Here is a 22781-nt window from a genome sequence, read left to right as displayed (position 1 = left end):
ATATACATGTGTATCTATATTTATTTGTCGTACAACCCAAACTACAGTATCTGCTAAAAGAACTCCAAATCAATGTGTCTACTATATCCTCGATGGCATAGTGTTAATATAGGAATACAATATTCTAAAGCAGTATAGTCTTGCTGTCAGCCATCAAAAGATTCGGATTAATAATGTGTCTGTTAGTGGTTAAGGTCAATTCAATTCAAAATGACTTTGCTTTATTCTACTTTTACTTTATGGATCTTATTATGGTTTCTATCATTTTAAGTCAACTAACCTAGGATTCATAGTCATAAATGGGCAATATAAAAAATGTACAACAGTTGACTTATGTTGAAATGTAAACAATGTAATCTTTATTACAAACATTGCCTCCTCAATAAGCGTTATATTTTGTTTGTTTATTTTTGAACATGTTTTTCTCAAATGCGGCATATATGTCAAAATAATATTATTGCACATTATTACAGATGATTTTGTATTAAGGACAGTTAAGAAATGTTGACGCACCAATTACACTCCATGTTTGCACTACGGCAAACTCGCCTTGCAATTAAGACTGAGTAATACAATGGGCCGGATGCATAAACGCTAACAATTGCTTGTGCTAGCCTTTTACTCGAATCCGTATGCATAAAAACAAGCAATTGCTTGCGAGCAGAAGCTCTTGCTAGCAAGTACAAGCAATTGCTTGCTGTCCGCAAGCAATTGCTTAGAGACCAAGCATTTGCTTAAAAACGTATGCATAAAACATACCTTTTGCTAGTTCTTGCTAGCAATTGCTTACGATTTTCCAAGCTCTGTAAAATGAGCTTGAGCTTTTGCTTATCTGGGACGTTCCCTTTAAGTATCATTTTCATATTCATGGAAGAAAGACAACAATTGTGAAGGAGTGGTATAAATCTACAAGAAATTACTCTTAAGTAGAGTAAGAAATTTTTCATTTCAACAACGGGAATGTCCAGTGGTTAGCACGCAAAATTTGATGAAAAACAGGTAGGATGTCTCACTTCGGTGGAGAGCAAGGAGACGTCTCTCCACGTGCGATCTGGCAGATGCGGGCTATTGTAAGCAGTGGTGGGAATCAGCCAGTAATACGTGTGTGTGTATAGTTGTGTGTGTGTGCATTTATGAGTGTCATTTCATAGCTCTTCTGCTATGTCAGGAAATGTTTCCGCACACACATGCCCTTTCAAATGCATGCTGCCACACTAGCACTCGCCTTTGTTCTTGTGTTCGCACAGGCGTGACGCTATTGTTCGAACCCTAAGCAATTGCTTGCTGAATGCAAGCAAAAGGTATGTGCACAAGCAAAAGATTATGCATATGTATTTAAGCAATTGCTTGAGCTACACCTTTTACTAGACGAGCTTGTGCTTTTGCTTGAAGCAGTTGCTTGCAGCAATTGCTTGTTTTATGCATTCGGCCCATTATATGCCTTGCATTTCAGTCATCAAATCAAGGTGTGTCATCTCTTTTTCTAATACTCAGATGGTAAAAACAGACGTTTTGAACACTTATTTTTCATTTTAGACATTTTACTCTTGTACGGGTAACTGCCTATACAACTGTCTTCATACTTTGGAAGACCAGCAGCACATTGATGGCGCAGCTGAATATGGGCTATCCAGCCCACTGAAGTCCGAACGCCACCTCCCTTCAAACATTCGTAAGCATACCCCCATATCTCATTTGGGGTAAAATTCGGTCATTCTGGTATCCCTATGTTATGTAAAGGGTATCATGCATCTTATCTCAAATGGTGTGAATTTGTGTATTGTTATCAACAGAGACTTATTTTGCACTTTACACATAGCACTGACATTGTTTGATATTGCTATATATAACGAGATGTCCTTGATTTGTTTCATTTAATTTCATTTATTTAAGCATGGCACTTACCTCAGTGCGGAGACTGTTCTTCCGCAGGTCCGTGGGGGGGGGGGGGGGGGAATACAACATAAAATTGTTACTTTGTGTATGTTGAATTAGGTGATCCGAGTATCCTCTCGGATCACCTTCTGTATCTGTACGGATTCTTTGTTAGGTGATCCGAGTATCCTCTCGGATCACCTTCTGTATCTGTACGGATTCTTTGTTTTTCTTCTTCTTTATTTCTCCTCAAAAGTTGTGTATCGATTAGCTCAGAAAGTGCTCCTCCTATCAATTTCAAAATTATACCATATATGTATCGTCTCCCAAAGACGGCAATCGAACTAAAATCAAAGTGATCAGTCGACCGTGACGTCACTATGACGTCATTATATGAAAACACATTCTCAATCATATCTCATTAATGGAATGGAATTTTTAAATGAAATTTACGTCACATATATTTCAAGTTATGCGCATTCTACTCATATTCTCAAAATTCATATTTTCTCTTAAAACGTGCGCGTACGCGCGCGTTGAAATATTTGTATGCTCAAATCGAGCTCAAGTTTTTTTTGCACACGTTTCAGACCATTTGGAGCATTTTTTGAAAAATTGAAAAAATTGGACGGACGCGTACGCGCGCGCACATATTCGCACACACAGCTCATAAGCAATGAAAATTTCCCGTTTTTTTAGACTTATCGGATGCCTAAAATGTCAATGAATATTTCTACCAAGTTTCAAGTCAATCCGACTCAATATGACGTCATACGGGCCAATCAAAGTTGAAATTCCGCGCGCGCGTCAATGGCGATATACAGTGCAACGATGCCAAAAAAACGCCAATTTTAAATCCGATTTTACTCGTCAGGATGGACGGTGACCCCCCATTTTCTTTACATATTCTGAAAGCTGATGAGTTGGACATGTTATTTCATGGGTTGACGATGCTGGCAAAATAATTAAAAGATATGAAATTTCTTAATAAAATAAAAAAAGTACATTTTCAAAATGACGTCATCAAATTTCAAGTTTACTCGAGCGTATCTCACTTATCCTTTGCCAATTTACACCCAGATTTCAGTATGTTGTAGCTTAATATATGATCTTTCATTAATATAATTACAACATTTTGATTGGATGACGGCATCACCTCGTAAAAATGGATTGAAAGTAACATTGTCAAATTTGACCAGTTTACGTGTTATCTCTATGGGAGAGCAGTTTTCCTGGCAGTGAAAATTGACATGACTCTCTTTTTCGAGCACTAGCCCACTTACACTTCGGTGAATTTCTCCCAGATTTTAGTATGTTGTAGCTGAGACTTTGGGCTATCTTAAGTGTGCTCTCCATTTTTTCATACGATGTCGGCATCACGTCGAAAAACTTGGTTGAAAATGGCACGAGGCTTTGATGCAGCGTCATTTTGCTTAATACACAGGGCCTATGGAGAATGAAATAGGTCATTGCGTAGCGCATCCGACTCGTAACCCTAAGGTCCCTGGTTCGAGGCTCACCCCTGCCAATATTTTTTTGAAATTTTTTAAAACACTTTTTTCCTTCTTTTTCTTTAGTTAATCTTAATCTCCCTTTACTTACTTTATCTTTTCCTGATTTTTTTATGCTTCTCCTTGAAATTTCTATAAAATAACATAGTTTTTCTTTATTTTTCTTTCTTTCTACTACTTTCTGTGCAATAGATGAACAACAACAACGGCTATCAATCCCATATTTTGCACATGTTTAGTACATGTCACGTCATTATTTCATGAAATAACAACTACTTGATCGGACACCATCTTGGGTATGTAAATTAGGGTCAAAGGTCATAAATGTTTCATCCTGTATCTTGGTGAATACATGTCCTATCTTTCCCATATTTTGCACACGCAAAGACCATGTTACAAGAATCATTTCATAAAATCATCACTTTTTGCTTAGACGCCATCTTGGGTGTGCAAAGTTAGGTCAAAGGTCAAATATACTTCATTCTGTATTTCCGTTAGTGTATACGGAATTCGGTACCAAAGATGGCAGGTCTCACTCCCTTTTCTAAAAGAGAATCCAAACATCACACGGCCAATGTCCCGTCAACACAGATGAAACCTGTATGGCCATGAATATTTGGATCAGGACTCAAATCATTGATTTTCGAAGAGATCGGATCACCTAATTTGTCAGTGTTGACAAATTCCGGTTCTAGTGTTAAACTTCCCGTTGTCACAAAAAAGTTCTTTCTCCTCAAATGTTGTGTAGAGGTTAGCTCAGAAAGTCCTCATCCTATCAATGTCAAAATTATACCATATATGTATCATGTCCCAAAGACGACAGATCTAATAAAATCATAGTGATCAGTCGAAAGTGACGTCACTATGACGTCATGATATGAAAACACATTCTCATTCATATCTCATTAATGGAATGGAATTTTTCAATGAAATTTACGTCACATATAGTTCGAATCAAGTTGATTCTACTCATGTTCTCAACAGTCATCTGTACTCTTCAAACGTGCGCGTACGCGCGCGTTGAAATATTTGTATGCTCAAATCGAGCTCAAATTTTTTTTGGACACGTTTCAGACCATTTGAAGCATTTTTTGAAAAATTGAAAAAAATGGACGGACGCGTACGCGTGCGCGCATATACGCACGCACAGCTGATATGCAATAGAAATTTCCCGTTTTTTCACTTTGTTCGGATGTCTGAATTGTCAAGGAATATTTCTACAAAGTTTCAAGTCAATCCCACTCAAAATGACGTCATACGGGTCCGTCAAAGTTGAAATTCCGCGCGCGCGTCAATGGCGATATACAGTCCAACAATGCCAAAAAACTGCCAATTTTAAATCCGATTTTACTCGTCAGGATGGACGGTGACCCCCCATTTTCTTTACATATTCTGAAAGCTGATGAGTTGTACATGTCATTTCATGGGTTGGCAATGCTGGAAAAATGATTAAAATATATCAAATTTCTTAATAAAGTTAAAAAAGTTAATTTTCAAAATGACGTCATCAAATTTCAAGTTCATTCAAGCATATCTCACTTATTCTTTAGTTGATTTTCGTCCAAATTTCAATATAATGTAGCTTATTAAATGGTCTTTCAGATATATAATAACAACAATTTGATTGGATGACGGCATCACCTCGTAAAAAGGGATTAAAAGTAACATTGTTAAATTTGACCAGTTTACGTGTTATCTCTATGGGAGTGCAGTTTTTCTGGAAATGAAAACTGACATGACTATCTTTATCGAGCACTAGCTCACTTATGCTTCGGTGAATTTCTCCCATATTTTAGTATGTTGTAGCTGAGACTTTGGGCTATCGTTAGTGTGCATTTTGTTCTTTCATACGATGTCGGGATCACGTCAATAAACGTGGTTGAAATTAAAGCTTATCTTCCATGTATTTTCATATTCCTTTCTTTCTGCAACTTTCTTTGCAATAACTCAAGAAAAACAAGCTCTATCAGCCCAATATTTTGCACATGTTTAGTTTATGTCACGTACATTATTTCATAAAATAACAACTACTTGATCGGGCACCTTCTTGGGTATGTAAATTAGGGTCAAAGGTCAAAAATGTTTCATCCTGTATCTTGGTGAATACATGTCTTGTCTTTCCCATATTTTGCATACGTAAAGACCATGTTACAAGAATCATTTCACAAAATAACCACTTTTTGCTCAGACGCCATCTTGTCTGTGCAAAGTAGGGTCAAAGGTCATATGTACTTCTTTCTTTATCTTCATTATGACGTGTTATCTCTATGGGAGGGAATTTTTCTAGATGTGAAAATTGACATGATTGTCTTTATCTACGACAAGCTCACTTACCCTTCGGTGAATTTCTTCCAGATTTTAGTATGTTGTAGCCAATTTAATACTCTTTAAGTTTTATTTATCAAAGATTTAACCGGATGATGTCTTCACCTCGTGAAAATGGATATAATGTAACCTTGTCAAATTTAACCAGTTTACGTGTTATCTCTATGGGAGGGAATTTTTTTGGAAATGAAAATTGACATGACGGTCTTTATCGAGCACTAGCTCACTTACTCTTTGGTGAATTTCTCCCAGATTTTAGTATGTTGTAGCTGAGACTTTGAGCTGTCGTCGAGGTTCTCTCTATTTTTTCATACGACGCCGAGATTACGTCAAAAAACTTGGTTGAAATCAAACTTATCTTCAATGTATTGAGATATTTCTTTCTTTCTGCAACTTTCTCTGCAATAACTCAAGAAAAACACTGACCCCCTATCATCCCCATGTTTTGCACATGTTTAGTTCATGTCACGTACATTATTTCATAAAATAACAACTACTTGATCAGACGTCATCTTGGGTATGTAAATTAGGGTCAAAGGTCATAAATGTATCATCTTGTATCTTGGTGAATACATGTCTTATCTTTTCCATATTTTGCACACGTAAAGACCATGTTACAAGGATCATTTCACAAAATAACCACTTTTTGCTCAGATGCCATCTTGGCTGTGCAAAGTGGGGTCAAAGGTCATATGTACTTCATTTTGTATCTTCGTTATAGTGTATACGGAATTTGGTACCAAAGATGGCAGACCTGACTCCCTTTTCTAAATGAGAATCCAAACATCACACGGCCAATGTTCCTAAACACAGATGAAACCTGTATGGTCATGCCTATATTGGGATCAGAACTCAAATCATTGATTTTCGAAAAGATCGGATCACCTAATTTGTCAGTGTTGACAAATTCCAAGTCTAGTTAGGTGATCCGAGTGTCCTCTCGGATCACCTTCTGTATCTGTACTGATTCTTTCTTTTTTTTCTTTATTTCTCCCCAAAAGTTGTGTAGAGGTTAGCTCAGAAAGTGCATTGCCTATGAAGGTCAAACTTATACCATATATGTATCGTGTCCCAAAGACGGCAATCGAACTAAAATCAAAGTGATCAGTCGACCGTGACGTCACTATGACGTCATTATATAAAAACACATTCTCAATCATATGTCATTAATGGAATGGAATTTTTCGATGAAATTTACGTCACATATATTTCAAATTATGCGCATTCTACTCATATTTTCAGAATTCATATTTTCCCTTAAAACGTGCGCGTACGCGCGCGTTGAAATATTTGTATGCTCAAATCGAGCTCAAAATTTTTTTGCACACGTTTCAGACCATTTGGAGCATTTTTTGAAAAATTGAAAAAATCGGACGGACGCGTACGCGCGCGCACATATACGCACGCACAGCTCATATGCAATGAAATTTTCCCGTTTTTTCACTTTGATCGGATGTCTGAAATGTCAAGGAATATTTCTACCAAGTTTCAAGTCAATCCCACTCAAAATGACGTCATACGGGTCCGTCAAAGTTGAAATTCCGCGCGCGCGTCAATGGCGATATACAGTGCAACAATGCCAAAAAACTGCCAATTTTAAATCCGATTTTACTCGTCAGGATGGACGGTGACCCCCCATTTTCTTTACATATTCTGAAAGCTGATGAGTTGTACATGTCATTTCATGGGTTGGCAATGCTGGAAAAATGATTAAAATATATCAAATTTCTTAATAAAGTTAAAAAAGTAAATTTTCAAAATGACGTCATCAAATTTCAAGTTCATTCAAGCATATCTCACTTATTCTTTAGTTGATTTTCGTCCAAATTTCAATATGTTGTAGCTTATTAAATGGTCTTTCAGATATATAATAACAACAATTTGATTGGATGACGGAATCACCTTGTAAAAAGGGATTAAAAGTAACATTGTTAAATTTGACCAGTTTACGTGTTATCTCTATGGGAGTGCAGTTTTTCTGGAAATGAAAACTGACATGACTATCTTTATCGAGCACTAGCTCACTTATGCTTCGGTGAATTTCTCCCATAATTTAGTATGTTATAGCTGAGACTTTGGGCTATCGTGAGTGTGCCCTTTGTTTTTTCATACGGAGTCGGCATCATGCCCAAAAACTTGGTTGAAATTAAAGCTTATCTTCCATGTATTTTCATATTCCTTTCTTTCTGCAACTTTCTTTGCAATAACTCAAGAAAAACAAGCTCTATCAGCCCAATATTTTGCACATGTTTAGTTTATGTCACGTACATTATTTCATAAAATAACAACTACTTGATCGGGCACCTTCTTGGGTATGTAAATTAGGGTCAAAGGTCAAAAATGTTTCATCCTGTATCTTGGTGAATACATGTCTTATCTTTCCCATATTTTGCATACGTAAAGACCATGTTACAAGAATCATTTCACAAAATAACCACTTTTTGCTCAGACGCCATCTTGTCTGTGCAAAGTAGGGTCAAAGGTCATATGTACTTCTTTCTTTATCTTCATTATGACGTGTTATCTCTATGGGAGGGAATTTTTCTAGATGTGAAAATTGACATGATTGTCTTTATCGACGACTAGCTCAATTACCCTTCGGTGAATTTCTTCCAGATTTTAGTATGTTGTAGCCAATGTAATACTCTTTAAGTTTCGTTAATCAAAGTTTTAATCGGATGATGTCTTCACCACGTGAAAATGGATATAATGTAACCTTTTCAAATTTAACCAGTTTACGTGTTATCTCTATGGGAGGGAATTTTTCTGGAAATGAAAATTGACATGACGGTCTTTATCGAACACTAGCTCACTTACTCTTCTGTGAATTTCTCCCAGATTTTAATATGTTGTAGCTCAGACTTTGGGCTATCGTGATTATACCCTCCATTTTTTCATACGGCGCCGATATCACGTCAAAAAACTTGGTTGAAATTATCCTTATCTTCGATGTATTGAGATATTTCTTTCTTTCTGCAACTTTCTTTGCAATAAGTCAAGAAAACCAGCCCCTATCACGCCCATATTTTGCACATGTTTAGTTCATGTCACGTACATTATTTCATAAAATAACAACTACTTGATCAGACACCATCTTGGGTATGTAAATTAGGGTCAAAGGTCATAAATGTTTCAACCTGTATCTTGGTGAATACATGTCCTATCTTTCCCATATTTTCCACACGCAAAGACCATGTTACAAGAATCATTTCACAAAATAACCACTTTTTGCTCAGATGCCATCTTGGCTGTGCAAAGTTGGGTCAATGGTCAAATATACTTCATTCTGTATCTTCGTTATAGTGTATACCGAATTTGGTACCAAAGATGGCAGACCTGACTCTCTTTTCTAAATGGGAATCCAAACATCACACGGCCAATGTCTCTAAACACAGATGAAACCTATATGGTCATGCCTATTGCGATCAGGACTCGAATCATCGATTAAAACAAATCGGATCACCTAATTTGTCAGTCTTGACAAATTCCAAGTCTAGTGTTAAACTTCCCGTTGTCACAAAAAAGTTCTTTCTCCTCAAATGTTGTGTAGAGGTTAGCTCAGAAAGTCCTCATCCTATCAATGTCAAAATTATACTATATATGTATCATGTCCCAAAGACGACAGATCTAATAAAATCATAGTGATCAGTCAACCGTGACGTTACTATGACGTCATTATATGAAAGCACATTCTCATTCATATCTCATTAATGGAATGGAATTTTTCAATGAAATTCACGTCACATATATTTCAAGTGCAGCGCATTCTACTCATATTCTCAAAATTCATATTATCGCTTAAGACGTGCACGTACGCGCGCGTTGAAATATTTGTATGCTCCAATTGAGCTCAAAATTTCTTTGCATACGTTTCAGACCAATTGGGGCATTTTTTGAAAAATTGAAAAAATTGGACGGACGCGTACGCGCGCGCACATATACGCATGCACAGCTCATATGCAATAGAAATTTCCCGTTTTTCCACTTTGATCGGATGTCTGAAATGTCAAGAAATATTTCTACCAAGTTTCAAGTCAATCCCACTCAAAATGACGTCATACGGGTCCGTCAAAGTTGAAATTCCGCGCGCGCGTCAATGGCGATATACAGTGCAACAATGCCAAAAAACTGCCAATTTTAAATCCGATTTTACTCGTCAGGATGGACAGTGACCCCCCATTTTCTTTACATATTCTGAAAGCTGATGAGTTGTACATGTCATTTCATGGGTTGGCAATGCTGGAAAAATGATTAAAATATATCAAATTTCTTAATAAAGTTAAAAAAGTAAATTTTCAAAATGACGTCATCAAATTTCAAGTTCATTCAAGCATATCTCACTTATTCTTTACTTGATTTTCGTCCAAATTTCAATATGTTGTAGCTTATTAAATGGTCTTTCAGATATATAATAACAACAATTTGATTGGATGACGGCATCACCTCGTAAAAAGGGATTAAAAGTAACATTGTTAAATTTGACCAGTTTACGTGTTATCTCTATGGGAGTGCAGTTTTTCTGGAAATGAAAACTGACATGACTATCTTTATCGAGCACTAGCTCACTTATGCTTCGGTGAATTTCTCCCATATTTTAGTATGTTGTAGCTGAGACTTTGGGCTATCGTGAGTATGCCCTTCATTTTTTCATACGGAGTCGGCATCATGCCCAAAAACTTGGTTGAAATTAAAGCTTATCTTCCATGTATTTTCATATTCCTTTCTTTCTGCAACTTTCTTTGCAATAACTCAAGAAAAACAAGCTCTATCAGCCCAATATTTTTCACATGTTTAGTTTATGTCACGTACATTATTTCATAAAATAACAACTACTTGATCGGGCACCTTCTTGGGTATGTAAATTAGGGTCAAAGGTCAAAAATGTTTCATCCTGTATCTTGGTGAATACATGTCTTATCTTTCCCATATTTTGCATACGTAAAGACCATGTTACAAGAATCATTTCACAAAATAACCACTTTTTGCTCAGACGCCATCTTGTCTGTGCAAAGTAGGGTCAAAGGTCATATGTACTTCTTTCTTTATCTTCATTATGACGTGTTATCTCTACGGGAGGGAATTTTTCTAGATGTGAAAATTGACATGATTGTCTTTATCGACGACTAGCTCAATTACCCTTCGGTGAATTTCTTCCAGATTTTAGTATGTTGTAGCCAATGTAATACTCTTTAAGTTTTCTTAATCAAAGTTTTAATCGGATGATGTCTTCACCTCGTGAAAATAGATATAATGTAACCTTGTCAAATTTAACCAGTTTACGTGTTATCTCTATGAGAGGGAATTTTTCTGGAAATGAAAATTGACATGACGGTCTTTATCGAACACTAGCTCACTTACTCTTCTTTGAATTTCTCCCAGATTTTAATATGTTGTAGCTGAGACTTTGGGCTATCGTGACTATACCCTGCATTTTTTCATACGACGCCGAGATCACGTCAAAAAACTTGGTTGAAATCAAACTTATCTTCGATGTATTGAGATATTTCTTTCTTTCTACAACTTTCTTTGCAATAACTCAAGAAAAACAGCCCCTATCACGCCCATATTTTGCATATGTTTAGTTCATGTCACGTACATTATTTCATAAAATAACAACTACTTGATCAGACACCATCTTGGGTATGTAAATTAGGGTCAAAGGTCATAAATGTTTCAACCTGTATCTTGGTGAATACATGTCCTATCTTTCCCATATTTTGCACACGTAAAGAGCATGTTACAAGGATCATTTCACAAAATAACAATTTTTTGCTCAGATGCCATCTTGTCTGTGCAAATTGGGGTCAAAGGTCAAGTATACTTCATTCTGTATCTTCGTTAGTGTATACGGAATTGTGTACCATAGATGGCAGGTCTGACTCCCTTTTCTAAATGAGAATCCAAACATCACACGGCCAATGTCCCTATTAACAAGATGAAACCTGTTTGGTCATGCCTATTGGGATCGGGACTAAAATCATTGATTTCCGAAGAGATCGGATCACCTAATTTGTCAGTCTTGACAAATTCCAAGTCTAGTTGGTGGTTCTTCTTCTTCTTTCTTTATTTCTGGACAAAATTTGTGTATCGATTAGCTCAAAAAGTAATCTTCCTATCAATTTCAAACTTATACCATATATGTATCATGTCCCAAAGACGACGGGTCTAATAAAATCATAGTGATCAGTCGACCGTGACGTCACTATGACGTCATTATATGAAAACACATTCTCAATCATATCTCATCAATGGAATGGAATTTTTCAATGAAATTTACGTCACATATATTTCAAGTTATGCGCATTCTACTCATATTCTCAAAATTCATATTTTCTCTTAAAACGCGCGCGTACGCGCGCGTTGAAATATTTATATGCTCAAATCGAGCTCAATTTTTTTTTGCACACGTTTCAGACCATTTGGAGCATTTTTTGAAAAATTGAAAAAATTGGACGGACGCGTACGTGCGCGCACATATACGCACGCACAGCTCATATGCAATAGAAATTTCCCGTTTTTCCACATTTGTCGGATGTCTAAAATGTCAAGGAATATTTCTACCAAGTTTCAAGTCGATTCGACTCAATATGACGTCATACGGGCCGGTCAAATTTGAAATTCCGCGCGCGCGTCAATGGCGATATACAGTGCAACTATGCCAAAAAACCGCCAATTTTAAATCCGATTTTACTCGTCAGGATGGACGGTGACCCCCCATTTTCTTTACATATTCTGAAAGCTGATGAGTTGTACATGTCATTTCATGGGTTGGCAATGCTGGAAAAATGATTGAAATATATCAAATTTCTTAATAAAGTTAAAAAAGTAAATTTTCAAAATGACGTCATCAAATTTCAAGTTCATTCAAGCATATCTCACTTATTCTTTAGTTGATTTTCGTCCAAATTTCAATATGTTGTAGCTTATTAAATGGTCTTTCAGATATATAATAACAACAATTTGATTGGATGACGGCATCACCTCGTAAAAAGGGATTAAAAGTAACATTGTTAAATTTGACCAGTTTACGTGTTATCTCTATGGGAGTGCAGTTTTTCTGGAAATGAAAACTGACATGACTATCTTTATCGAGCACTAGCTCACTTATGCTTCGGTGAATTTCTCCCATATTTTAGTATGTTGTAGCTGAGACTTTGGGCTATCGTAAGTGTGCCCTTCGTTTTTTCATACGGAGTCGGCATCATGCCCAAAAACTTGGTTGAAATTAAAGCTTATCTTCCATGCATTTTCATATTCCTTTCTTTCTGCAACTTTCTTTGCAATAACTCAAGAAAAACAAGCTCTATCAGCCCAATATTTTGCACATGTTTAGTTTATGTCACGTACATTATTTCATAAAATAACAACTACTTGATCGGACACCATCTTGGGTATGTAAATTAGGGTCAAAGGTCATAAGTGTTTCATCCTGTATCTTGATAAATACATGTCCTATCTTTCCCATATTTTGCATACGTAAAGACCATGTTACAAGAATCATTTCACAAAATAACCACTTTTTGCTCAGACGCCATCTTGTCTGTGCAAAGTAGGGTCAAAGGTCATATGTACTTCTTTCTTTATCTTCATTATGACGTGTTATCTCTATGGGAGGGAATTTTTCTAGATGTGAAAATTGACATGATTGTCTTTATCTACGACTAGCTCACTTACCCTTCGGTGAATTTCTTCCAGATTTTAGTATGTTGTAGCCAATTTAATACTCTTTAAGTTCTATTCTATCAAAGATTTAATCGAATGATGTCTTCACCTCGTGAAAATGGATATAATGTAACCTTGTCAAATTTAACCAGTTTACGTGTTATCTCTATGGGAGGGAATTTTTCTGGAAATGAAAATTGACATGACGGTCTTTATGGAGCACTAGCTCACTTACTCTTCGGTGAATTTCTCCCAGATTTTAATATGTTGTAGCTGAGACTTTGGGCTATCGCTACCGTACCCTTTATTTTTTCATACGACGCCGACATCACGTCAAAAAACTTGGTTGAAATCAAACTTATCTTCCATGTATTGAGATATTTCTTTCTTTCTGCAACTTTCTTTGCAATAACTCAAGAAAAACAGCCTCTATCACCACCATATTTTGCACATGTTTAGTTCATGTCACGTACATTATTTCATAAAATAACAACTACTTCATCAGACGCCATCTTGGGTATGTAAATTAGGGTCAAAGGTCATAAGTGTTTCATCCTGTATCTTGGTAAATACATGTCCTATCTTTCCCATATTTTGCACACGTAAAGACCATGTTACAAGGATCATTTCATGAAATAAGCATTTTTGGCTCAGAGGCCATCTTGTCTGTGCAAAGTGGGGTCAAAGGTCATATGTACTTCTTTCTTTATCTTCATTATGACGTGTTATCTCTATGGGAGGGAATTTTTCTAGATGTGAAAATTGACATGATTGTCTTTATCGACGACTAGCTCAATTACCCTTCGGTGAATTTCTTCCAGATTTTAGTGTGTTGTAGCCAATGTAATACTCTTTAAGTTTTCTTCAATCAAAGTTTTAATCGGATGATGTCTTCACCTCGTGAAAATAGATATAATGTAACCTTGTCAAATTTAACCAGTTTACGTGTTATCTCTATGGGAGGGAATTTTTCTGGAAATGAAAATTGACATGACGGTCTTTATCGAACACTAGCTCACTTACTCTTCTGTGAATTTCTCCCAGATTTTAATATGTTGTAGCTGAGACTTTGCGCTATCGTTTCTTTGCCCACTCTTTTTCATGCGACATCGAAATCACGTCGAAAAACTTCGCAAAAATTAAAGCTTAGCTTCGATGTATTTTCATGTTACTTTCTTTCTGCAACTTTCTTTGCAATAACTCAAGAAAGACATTCCCTATTACCCCCATATTTTGCACATGTTTAGTTCATGTCACGTACATTATTATAAGATAACAACTACTTGATCGAACACCATCTTGGGTAGGTAAATTAGGGTCAAAGGTCATAAATGTTTCATTCTGTATCTTCGTTATAGTGTATTCTGAATTTGGTACCAAAGATGGCAGACCTGACTCTCTTTTCTAAATGAGAATTAAAACATCACACGGTCAATGTCATTAAACACAGATGAAACCTGTATGGTCATGCCTATTGCGATCAGGACTCGAATCATCGATTAAAAAAAAATCGGATCACCTAATTTGTCAGTGTTGACAAATTCCAAGTCTAGTGTTAAACTTCCCGTTATCACAAAAAAGTTCTTTCTCCTCAAATGTTGTGTAGAGGTTAGCTCAGAAAGTCCTCATCCTATCAATGTCAAAATTATACTATATATGTATCATGTCCCAAAGACGACAGATCTAATAAAATCATAGTGATCAGTCAACTGTGACGTTACTATGACGTCATTATATGAAAACACATTCTCATTCATATCTCATTAATGGAATGGAATTTTTCAATGAAATTCACGTCACATATATTTCAAGTCAAGCGCATTCTACTCATATTCTCAAAATTCATATCAACGCTTAAGACGCGCACGTACGCGCGCGTTGAAATATTTGTATGCTCTAATCGAGCTCAAATTTTTTTTGCATACGTTTTAGACCAATTGGGGCATTTTTTGAAAAATTGAAAAAAAATTGGACGGACGCGTACGCGCGCGCACATATACGCATGCACAGGTCATATGCAATAGAAATTTCCCGTTTTTTCACTTGGATCGGATGTCTGAAATGTCAAAGAATATTTCTACCAAGTTTCAAGTCAATCCGACTCAATATGACGTCATAACGGTCCGTCAAAGTTGAAATTCCGCGCGCGCGTCAATGGCGATATACAGTGCAACGATGCCAAAAAACCGCCAATTTTAAATCCGATTTTACTCGTCAGGATGGACGGTGACCCCCCCATTTTCTTTACATATTCTGAAAGCTGATGAGTTGTACATGTCATTTCATGGGTTGGCGATGCTGAAAAAATGATTAAAAGATATCACATTTCTTGATAAAATAAAGAGAGTTAATTTTCAAAATGACGTCATCAAATTTCAAGGTCACTCAAGCGTATCTCACTAATCCTTTGCCAATCTTGACGCAAATTTCAGTATGTTGTAGCTTATTAAATGCTCTTTCCTAATTATATTTACAAAATTTTGATTAGATGACGGCATCACATCGTAAAAATGAATTCAATGTAACCCTGTCAAATCTGGCCAGTTTACGTGTTATCTCTATGGGAGTGCAGTTTTTCTGGAAATGAAAATTGACATGACTATATTTATCGAGCACTAGCTCACTTACCCGTTGGTGAATTTCTCCCAGATTTTAATATGTTGTAGCTGAGACTTTGCTCTATCGTTGTTGTGCCCTTTGTTTCTTCATACGGTTTCGGAATCACGTCAAAAAACTTGGTTGAAATTAAAGCTTATCTTCGATGTATTGAGATATTTCTTTCTTTCTGCAACTTTCTTTGCAATAACTTTCTTTCTGCAACTTTCTTTGCAATAACTCAAGAAAAACAGACCCAATCACCCCCATATTTTGCACATGTTTAGATCATGTCACATACATTATTTCATAAAATAACAACTACTTGATTAGACGCCATCTTGGGTATACAAATTAGGGTCAAAGGTCATAAATGTTTTATCCTGTATCTTGGTGAATACATGTCCTATCTTTCCCATATTTTGCACATGTAAAGACCATATTACAGGAATCATTTCACAAAATAACCACGTTTTGCTCAGATGCCATCTTGTCTGTGCAAAGTGGGGTCAAAGATCAAATATACTTCATTCTGTATACGGAATTGTGTACCATAGATGGCAGGTCTGACTACCTTTTCTAAATGAGAATCCAAACATCACACGGTCAATGTCCTTATTAACACAGATGAAACCTGATTGGTCATACCTATTTGGATCGGGACTAAAATCATTGATTTCCGAAGAGATCGGATCACCTAATTTGTCAGTCTTGACAAATTCCAAGTCTAGTTAATTGTTGTACTTTGTTATTCTGATTATTTGTTATACTGATTGGCTGCCCTGGGTAAAGAATACTGAATGAATAAATAAATAAGAAATTAACTTGTCTGCTATAAATGGTAAACGAAACGAACAAATAATATTTGTCATGTCTTTAGTAGGAATACAGGGTGCTTTCTGTCTTGAAAGTGCAATTGTATTATTACTGCGATAAAAATATTAAAATAAATCATGTTATCTATATTTAATGGTCTTGATTCTTGGTCTTGACTATAGAGTTTCTTTTTATCATGTCAGTATTTTTATATGGAAATATCTAATGCATCACACACATTTGACTTATTCGCTACAAATTCTGCATCGCATCACATAGCTACTTCTAAGTATGCAAAATACTGCCTTGTTTTATCTGCTAGCACAAGGACTACATTCAAACTAAAAAGTTAGGAAAATTGTGAAAGAGAAAAATTGAATGTTAATTAAAAAAAAAGAAAGAAAATGTTTAATGTTTATATTGATATTAAATGCTAATGTTTATGTAAAAGTGTTATTAAATATCTATGGTAAATTCCGTCCTAAAGGAAATCCCGCATGTGTGGTTGAATGTTTTTGCATGTGTCTGTGCATGTAAGTGTAAGCATATTGTATTTTTGAAAAATTTAAGTTTGCAATAACAAGAAAAGTGGGAGACAAGAGAAATATATCATCCATTTTAAACAGTGTTTGATGCAAAATAGGCAAACTATATACCGCTGATGAATTTCAATGAATTAATTTCTCAAATTTAAATCATAACTATGGTTTCTCAATAGATGAGAGAAGTCTGACGAAATAAGAAAAACGCATACATGAGGGAAATCAAATACCATGAAGTTTGGACATGTAGCCAACACAGAATTACATGTATCTAATATCATATTGCCAGTTGATGAATATACGATATCATTAGCATCTCTTGGATAATTGAAGCAATAAACTATGATATCTATCACAGTATTGCAGTACGTAATAAAAATACTTAAAAAAGAAACCTTATATCATCTTGTGCCTTAAATGAGTTTCTCACCCCGGTAACCATAGGTACATGTGCTTACCGCCTCGTGCAAACAAAAAAGTCACACGTGACAGTGTACATCGCGTGCAGTGGAAAGGAGCAAAGGGCGTTTCTCGGCAAACACATTTCGTATTAACTTTATTAATGTGGCCGATGTCGATTCTTCCATTCTGCATCTTTGCGAACGATTCGCCGTGCTACGGGAAGACGTCTGGGGTGCGAAGACATGAAACCTAAGGTCATACACCCCCTCTTCAAAGGAAAAAAAAAATAGTAATTAAAGATTCGCAATATCGCGCGATCTCCACCATGCAATTTTTCCATATTTTCTGAGCAGAAGTTGCCAATATTTATTCTTTTTGGAGGAAACAAAAAAAAAATAAAAATAAATCAGAATCCACATGTACATGAAAAACGGGCAATAATGACGTAATGTCAGCAGAGTGTTGGTATTGTATTCCCATAATGCTTCAGCTCTGTCAATTATCTCCTTCAGTCACGTTCTTCTGTTATGCTGCTCGCACCAACTGGAAGAAGCGATACACGCACCACATGACTGGCCTTTGTAATGTTGTACAATGCAGTACATTATTCTGTATTTGAACGAGATTGCCACCAATCTTAACCTTTTCTCTACTAGGACCTGTAGACAGTTTATACATCATTATATGACATTTTTCTGTACTTACTGACGCTCAAAGCATCGTATCAGGGCAATTACCCCCGAGGACAGTTACCCCCGGCTAAATACTGGTTAGTGGTAAGGTCAGAGTAAAGATTACGGTAGGGTTAGAGTTAGGGTTAGGGTTAGGGTTAGGGTTATAGGGTTAGGGTTAGGATTAGGTTCAGGATTAGGTTCAGGATTAGGATTCGGGCTAAGGGATGGGTCCGGGGTAGTTGCCCAGGGGGTAATTGCCCTAGACCCCAAAGCACACAGTGGGTTACTCAAGAAGAATGTAACACGGAACCATGACCGTTAATACATGTTCCTACAGTGTATAATCTTAAAGCATTAACTACACAACTCTACGTTATTCCCCCCGTGACGTTCTTCAACATTTTTTTTTTCTTAGCTGAGGGGGAGGCTTTCTTGCATAACTCATTTATCTTTTGATTCTGCAAGTCAATTTACTCAAAAAAAAATTAACAAGACGAAACATCCGGAAACTTCTCAATATTTGGACTTCTAACAGAAAGTCTTATTTACCAAGACATTGAAAATTTGGCATAGTCACTCATTAGCAATTATATTGTAGCTATATCTGCATCAGAAATACAAGTTGTAGAGGCTGCTATTACTGTAATACTTTGTGTTACGTATATAAGATATTGTTAGTCGAAACGCGCAGGCCATAATTCTTGTTCTGTTGAGAGTAGTTGTTTGGTTCGGGGCGTTTCTTTTGTTTTATTAAGATCATAACGTTGATATGCAAACGATCGAGGGTTTCTATAACGAAAGCCGGACAGGAAGAAAAGACACGTAGAGCATCGCAATTTGAGACATTAGTCATGACCTTGTCGGCGTAAATTGCGTTGTAAACTAATTTACCTCATCATAAAAAGACGACACCCTGACCTTCATTCTCTATTTCCCAGGGTCTTTGCAAGTAAACGGACAGACTTAGAAAAACAGAAGAAGAAAATCACATGCGCGGTATTAAGTATTCAATATATACGTCATATCTATGTTTTGAGGATCACGTCACTATCTCACCCACCCACGTGATAATAGCAAACAGTGAGACTGTTTGGCATATAAATGCAGAATCACAGTGAGGGCATTAACATATTCGGTCCGCGCGTTGACTTTGGCCGACATTGACATTGCGTGTTGGATCCTTTTGGTATATACAGCGTTGCAAGCAAGGCAACCACTGCTGAGTTCGGTAAAATTTAGGAGTTTCGACGTAACTCTTTCTCATCTTTCTGTTAAATAAGTTGTCGGAAATAGGAGGAGAATGGCGTCGAAAAATGGCGTACCACAAGGAGGGGTGGAGGCAGGGAACCCATACCCGCCTCAAGCAACATCTTACCCCCATCCATCCGGGTATCAGCAAACTACCCAATATCCGTACCCGTCTTCCCAGCCCCATGAACAGGTACATCAACAACAACAGTTGGAGCAACATCCACAACATCTGCACCAACACCAGCAACAGCAGACCAAGGCCCCCCAGTTCCAGGCCGACCAGGTGACTATCCTCCCGTTCCATGCGCAACCATCTCAAATGACGAAGTCTACTACACTGGCCGTTGTTCTCTGCATCCCAATCCTCGGCATCTTTGGCCTCCACCACTTCTATCTCAACAGGACCTACTTCGGCTATATCTACGCTTTCACCCTGGGCATCTTTGGCATGGGCTGGATCCTCGACTGGTTCCGCATCAAATCCTTGGTCCGCAACTGTAACGAGGAGACGCGCGAAGCGCAGATTCGCGGTTACACTCTGTACAGCAACAGGTTTCCATTTCCGCTGACAAAAGTGACACTTTGGGACGCCTTTCTTCTATGGTTACCTCCAGTTGGTCTCATGGGTAAGATTTGATAAATATTTCTATATCATCTACAAATCAAAATACGACAAAACTTATTCGCTATTCGCATCAAATGACAAATTACAGCAGTCATCCAAGTAGGAGCGGAATGTTCATTTAATGATTTAACTTGAAAGTAGAAATGGTAAGAAAAACTACCAATGGGAAGTAAAGCTTGAACTGTCAAGCAGATGGCAAAGTAGAATGTAGCAATCGACAAAGCAGTGTCACTGTATTGGCGTATTTACCCGTACATGCAGTGTTTAACTCTTTGTGTGCGTTGAGTGCCAATAATATTGGCCAGGCAACTCTATTGCATTGTACACGCAGCTGCCCAAAGTTCCCGGCACAGGTAGGGTAAAATGTGGGGTGCCTATTGCAGATTGTGACACAGATCGAGAAACCCTAATGCAGGTAAAGATTGAAGCTGATGCAAGTTATAAGTGAGAATTATGACGACATGTTTCGTTGTAAACGATTGAAAAACTCAGTTTTTCCACCCCCCCCCCCCAGAAATCATAAAAACATAGAATGTCAAGTGCATGAACAATGAGTGCCCGTCCGGTAAAATAAATGAAGAATTTCTTTTAAGATCTTCATCCACTTGAATCAAGATAAATAGAATTCATTCATACTTCTTATATGTACTGAACAATTTATTGATTGGCACAGTGATGTGTGACTGCATTTGAGCAAATCTCTACATGTAAGCGATGCGACATAATTTAATCAGCTAAAGGAAAGTAACGCCCGACACCAATTTTCTTCAATCTTTCTCTTCTCTATCTCTTGTAGGCTTCTACCAGTTCTATCTAGGCCGTAGCCGCATCGGCATGTATCACGCATTCACTTTCGGTCGCCTGGGTATCGGCTGGCTGTTCGACTTGTTCCGACTGCCTGCCTTCGTACGCAAGGCCAACGAGCAGATAGGCATGATGAAAAACGGCATCCGCGTGCCAGACGACCGCTACACCTTCTGCGATGCCTTCACTCTGGCCTTCCCGTTGGGGATCTTTGGACTGCATCACTTTTATCTGGGAAACACCAAGCGGGGTTTCCTCTTCCTCTGCACTGTCGGAGTCTTCGGTCTTGGCTGGCTCGCAGACTTGTTCCAAATGCCGATGCTCGTCTCTGAGGCGAATAAGAACAGAGAGTTGAGGCAGCGCCTCAACTGCGCCTTGGTCAACAATGCCGCCAACGCCGCCCCGGCTAGCACGGTCGTCGTGATGTCCTCCAATCAGGGCTACCAGGGCGGGCCGAATGACGTTGGCGGCGGGCAAATGCTCTACGAGCCACCACCAGCTTACTCGACGCAAGCAGCAGCCGGCGAGAGAATCGTCCAGGGGGCCAGCGGCGGCAGCGGTGGAGATGCTGCAGCATCGTCCAAATTCCAAGATGTTCCCCTAACAAAAGAAAATGGATTTGTCGCTTGAGTTTGGGGAAACGTCTGGATCGAACTGAGGCAATATATGATCCTGTCTTCGGTCGAGATATCGCAGTTTCGTAGCAAGGCGTAGTACCATTCACACTTTAGATGAAACCATTGGTCAAAGCGCCACACCGTACTGTGAAACAAAGTAATTTGCCACGCATCACTACAGGATGTCAAGAAAAAAAGATAGTATAGGGACAGTTTCAAGTTATCATCCAAACTGCAGCTACTAGTCGAAGAAGTCGAGGAAATATTCTTAACTGAGGCAATTTTTGCTAATGCGAGTTCACGTTACTGTCTGAATGGTAGGTATATAGTTCGTTTCAATAGTGATCACCTGGTGATGTAGAAGTACAGATATCATCATGTGTCAGTACTTCATATTTCACAGTTAAAGCAAAAAAAAAAAGAAATCTACTGAATTACTGCTTGTTAAAATATCAATTGAAGACATTGTAAAGCTTTGATCGTTCCAAGAATGTGTACTGTATAGATACCTTTGTCATGTGTACATAAATTGTTCTGTAAATATGCTATGAAGGTTTGCGGAGAAATGTCAATGGAAGATAGTGCAACGCTGGGATCGTTTCAAAAATTTGTAGATGTGTAGATATCATCGTTACATGTACATAAATTGTTCCATAAAATATTAAGTTTTCGGAAAACAATTACACTTTTCACGGATAAATTTGTCATGTTTGTTCCTTGGCCTGGTAAGGAGTAGAAACGACTATCAAAATGTCCTACTACAGTGTTCGTAGACAAGTTCATCTTCATCGTATCATCTGTTGTCATAACTCCTCCTCGTTGTTTGTGCTCATGAAAAGATATTAGTAAATAAATTAAAGTACACATATAATACGCGCATAAAAATGTACAAATCCGGAAAAAGTAAGTTTAGCTTTGTACATAATTTGGAAACTGTATCTCCAAGTTGATACAATTAACAATTGTTCAATGTAAGTATTGTGTACACTTGTGTCAAAGGAGTGTACCTGTTTCAATCGATATCGTTCTCCTTCAGGACTCGTAACATAACAAGATAATGATATATATATATATATATATAT

The 22781-nt window shown here is 37.3% G+C and overlaps 1 protein-coding gene across 1 annotated transcript; it reads left to right on the top strand.

Annotated features, from left to right (window-relative positions):
* The first annotated feature begins 19657 nt into the window (after positions 1-19657).
* Positions 19658-21735, top strand: LOC140238037 (uncharacterized). Its single transcript, XM_072317963.1, has 2 exons — positions 19658-20279; positions 21075-21735. The coding sequence occupies exons 1-2, from the start codon at positions 19703-19705 to the stop codon at positions 21710-21712; spliced, it is 1215 nt and encodes a 404-aa protein (XP_072174064.1). The 5' UTR covers positions 19658-19702; the 3' UTR covers positions 21713-21735.
* The last annotated feature ends 1046 nt before the right edge of the window (positions 21736-22781 follow it).

The sequence above is a fragment of the Diadema setosum genome, chromosome 14 (assembly GCF_964275005.1).
Source record: "Diadema setosum chromosome 14, eeDiaSeto1, whole genome shotgun sequence".
NCBI classification, from domain to species: Eukaryota; Metazoa; Echinodermata; class Echinoidea; order Diadematoida; family Diadematidae; genus Diadema; species Diadema setosum.
Note: the sequence above shows the minus strand (reverse complement) of the source record. Positions and strands in the feature narration are given on the sequence as shown.

What these genes read in the sequence shown, in the direction of transcription:
- LOC140238037 (XM_072317963.1), top strand. Translation starts at nt 19,703, where the DNA reads ATGGCGTCGAAAAATGGCGTACCACAAGGAGGGGTGGAGGCAGGGAAC. An exon ending in ACCTCCAGTTGGTCTCATGG is followed by an intron (nt 20,280 to 21,074) that starts GTAAGATTTGAT and finishes TATCTCTTGTAG; the next exon opens with GCTTCTACCAGTTCTATCTA.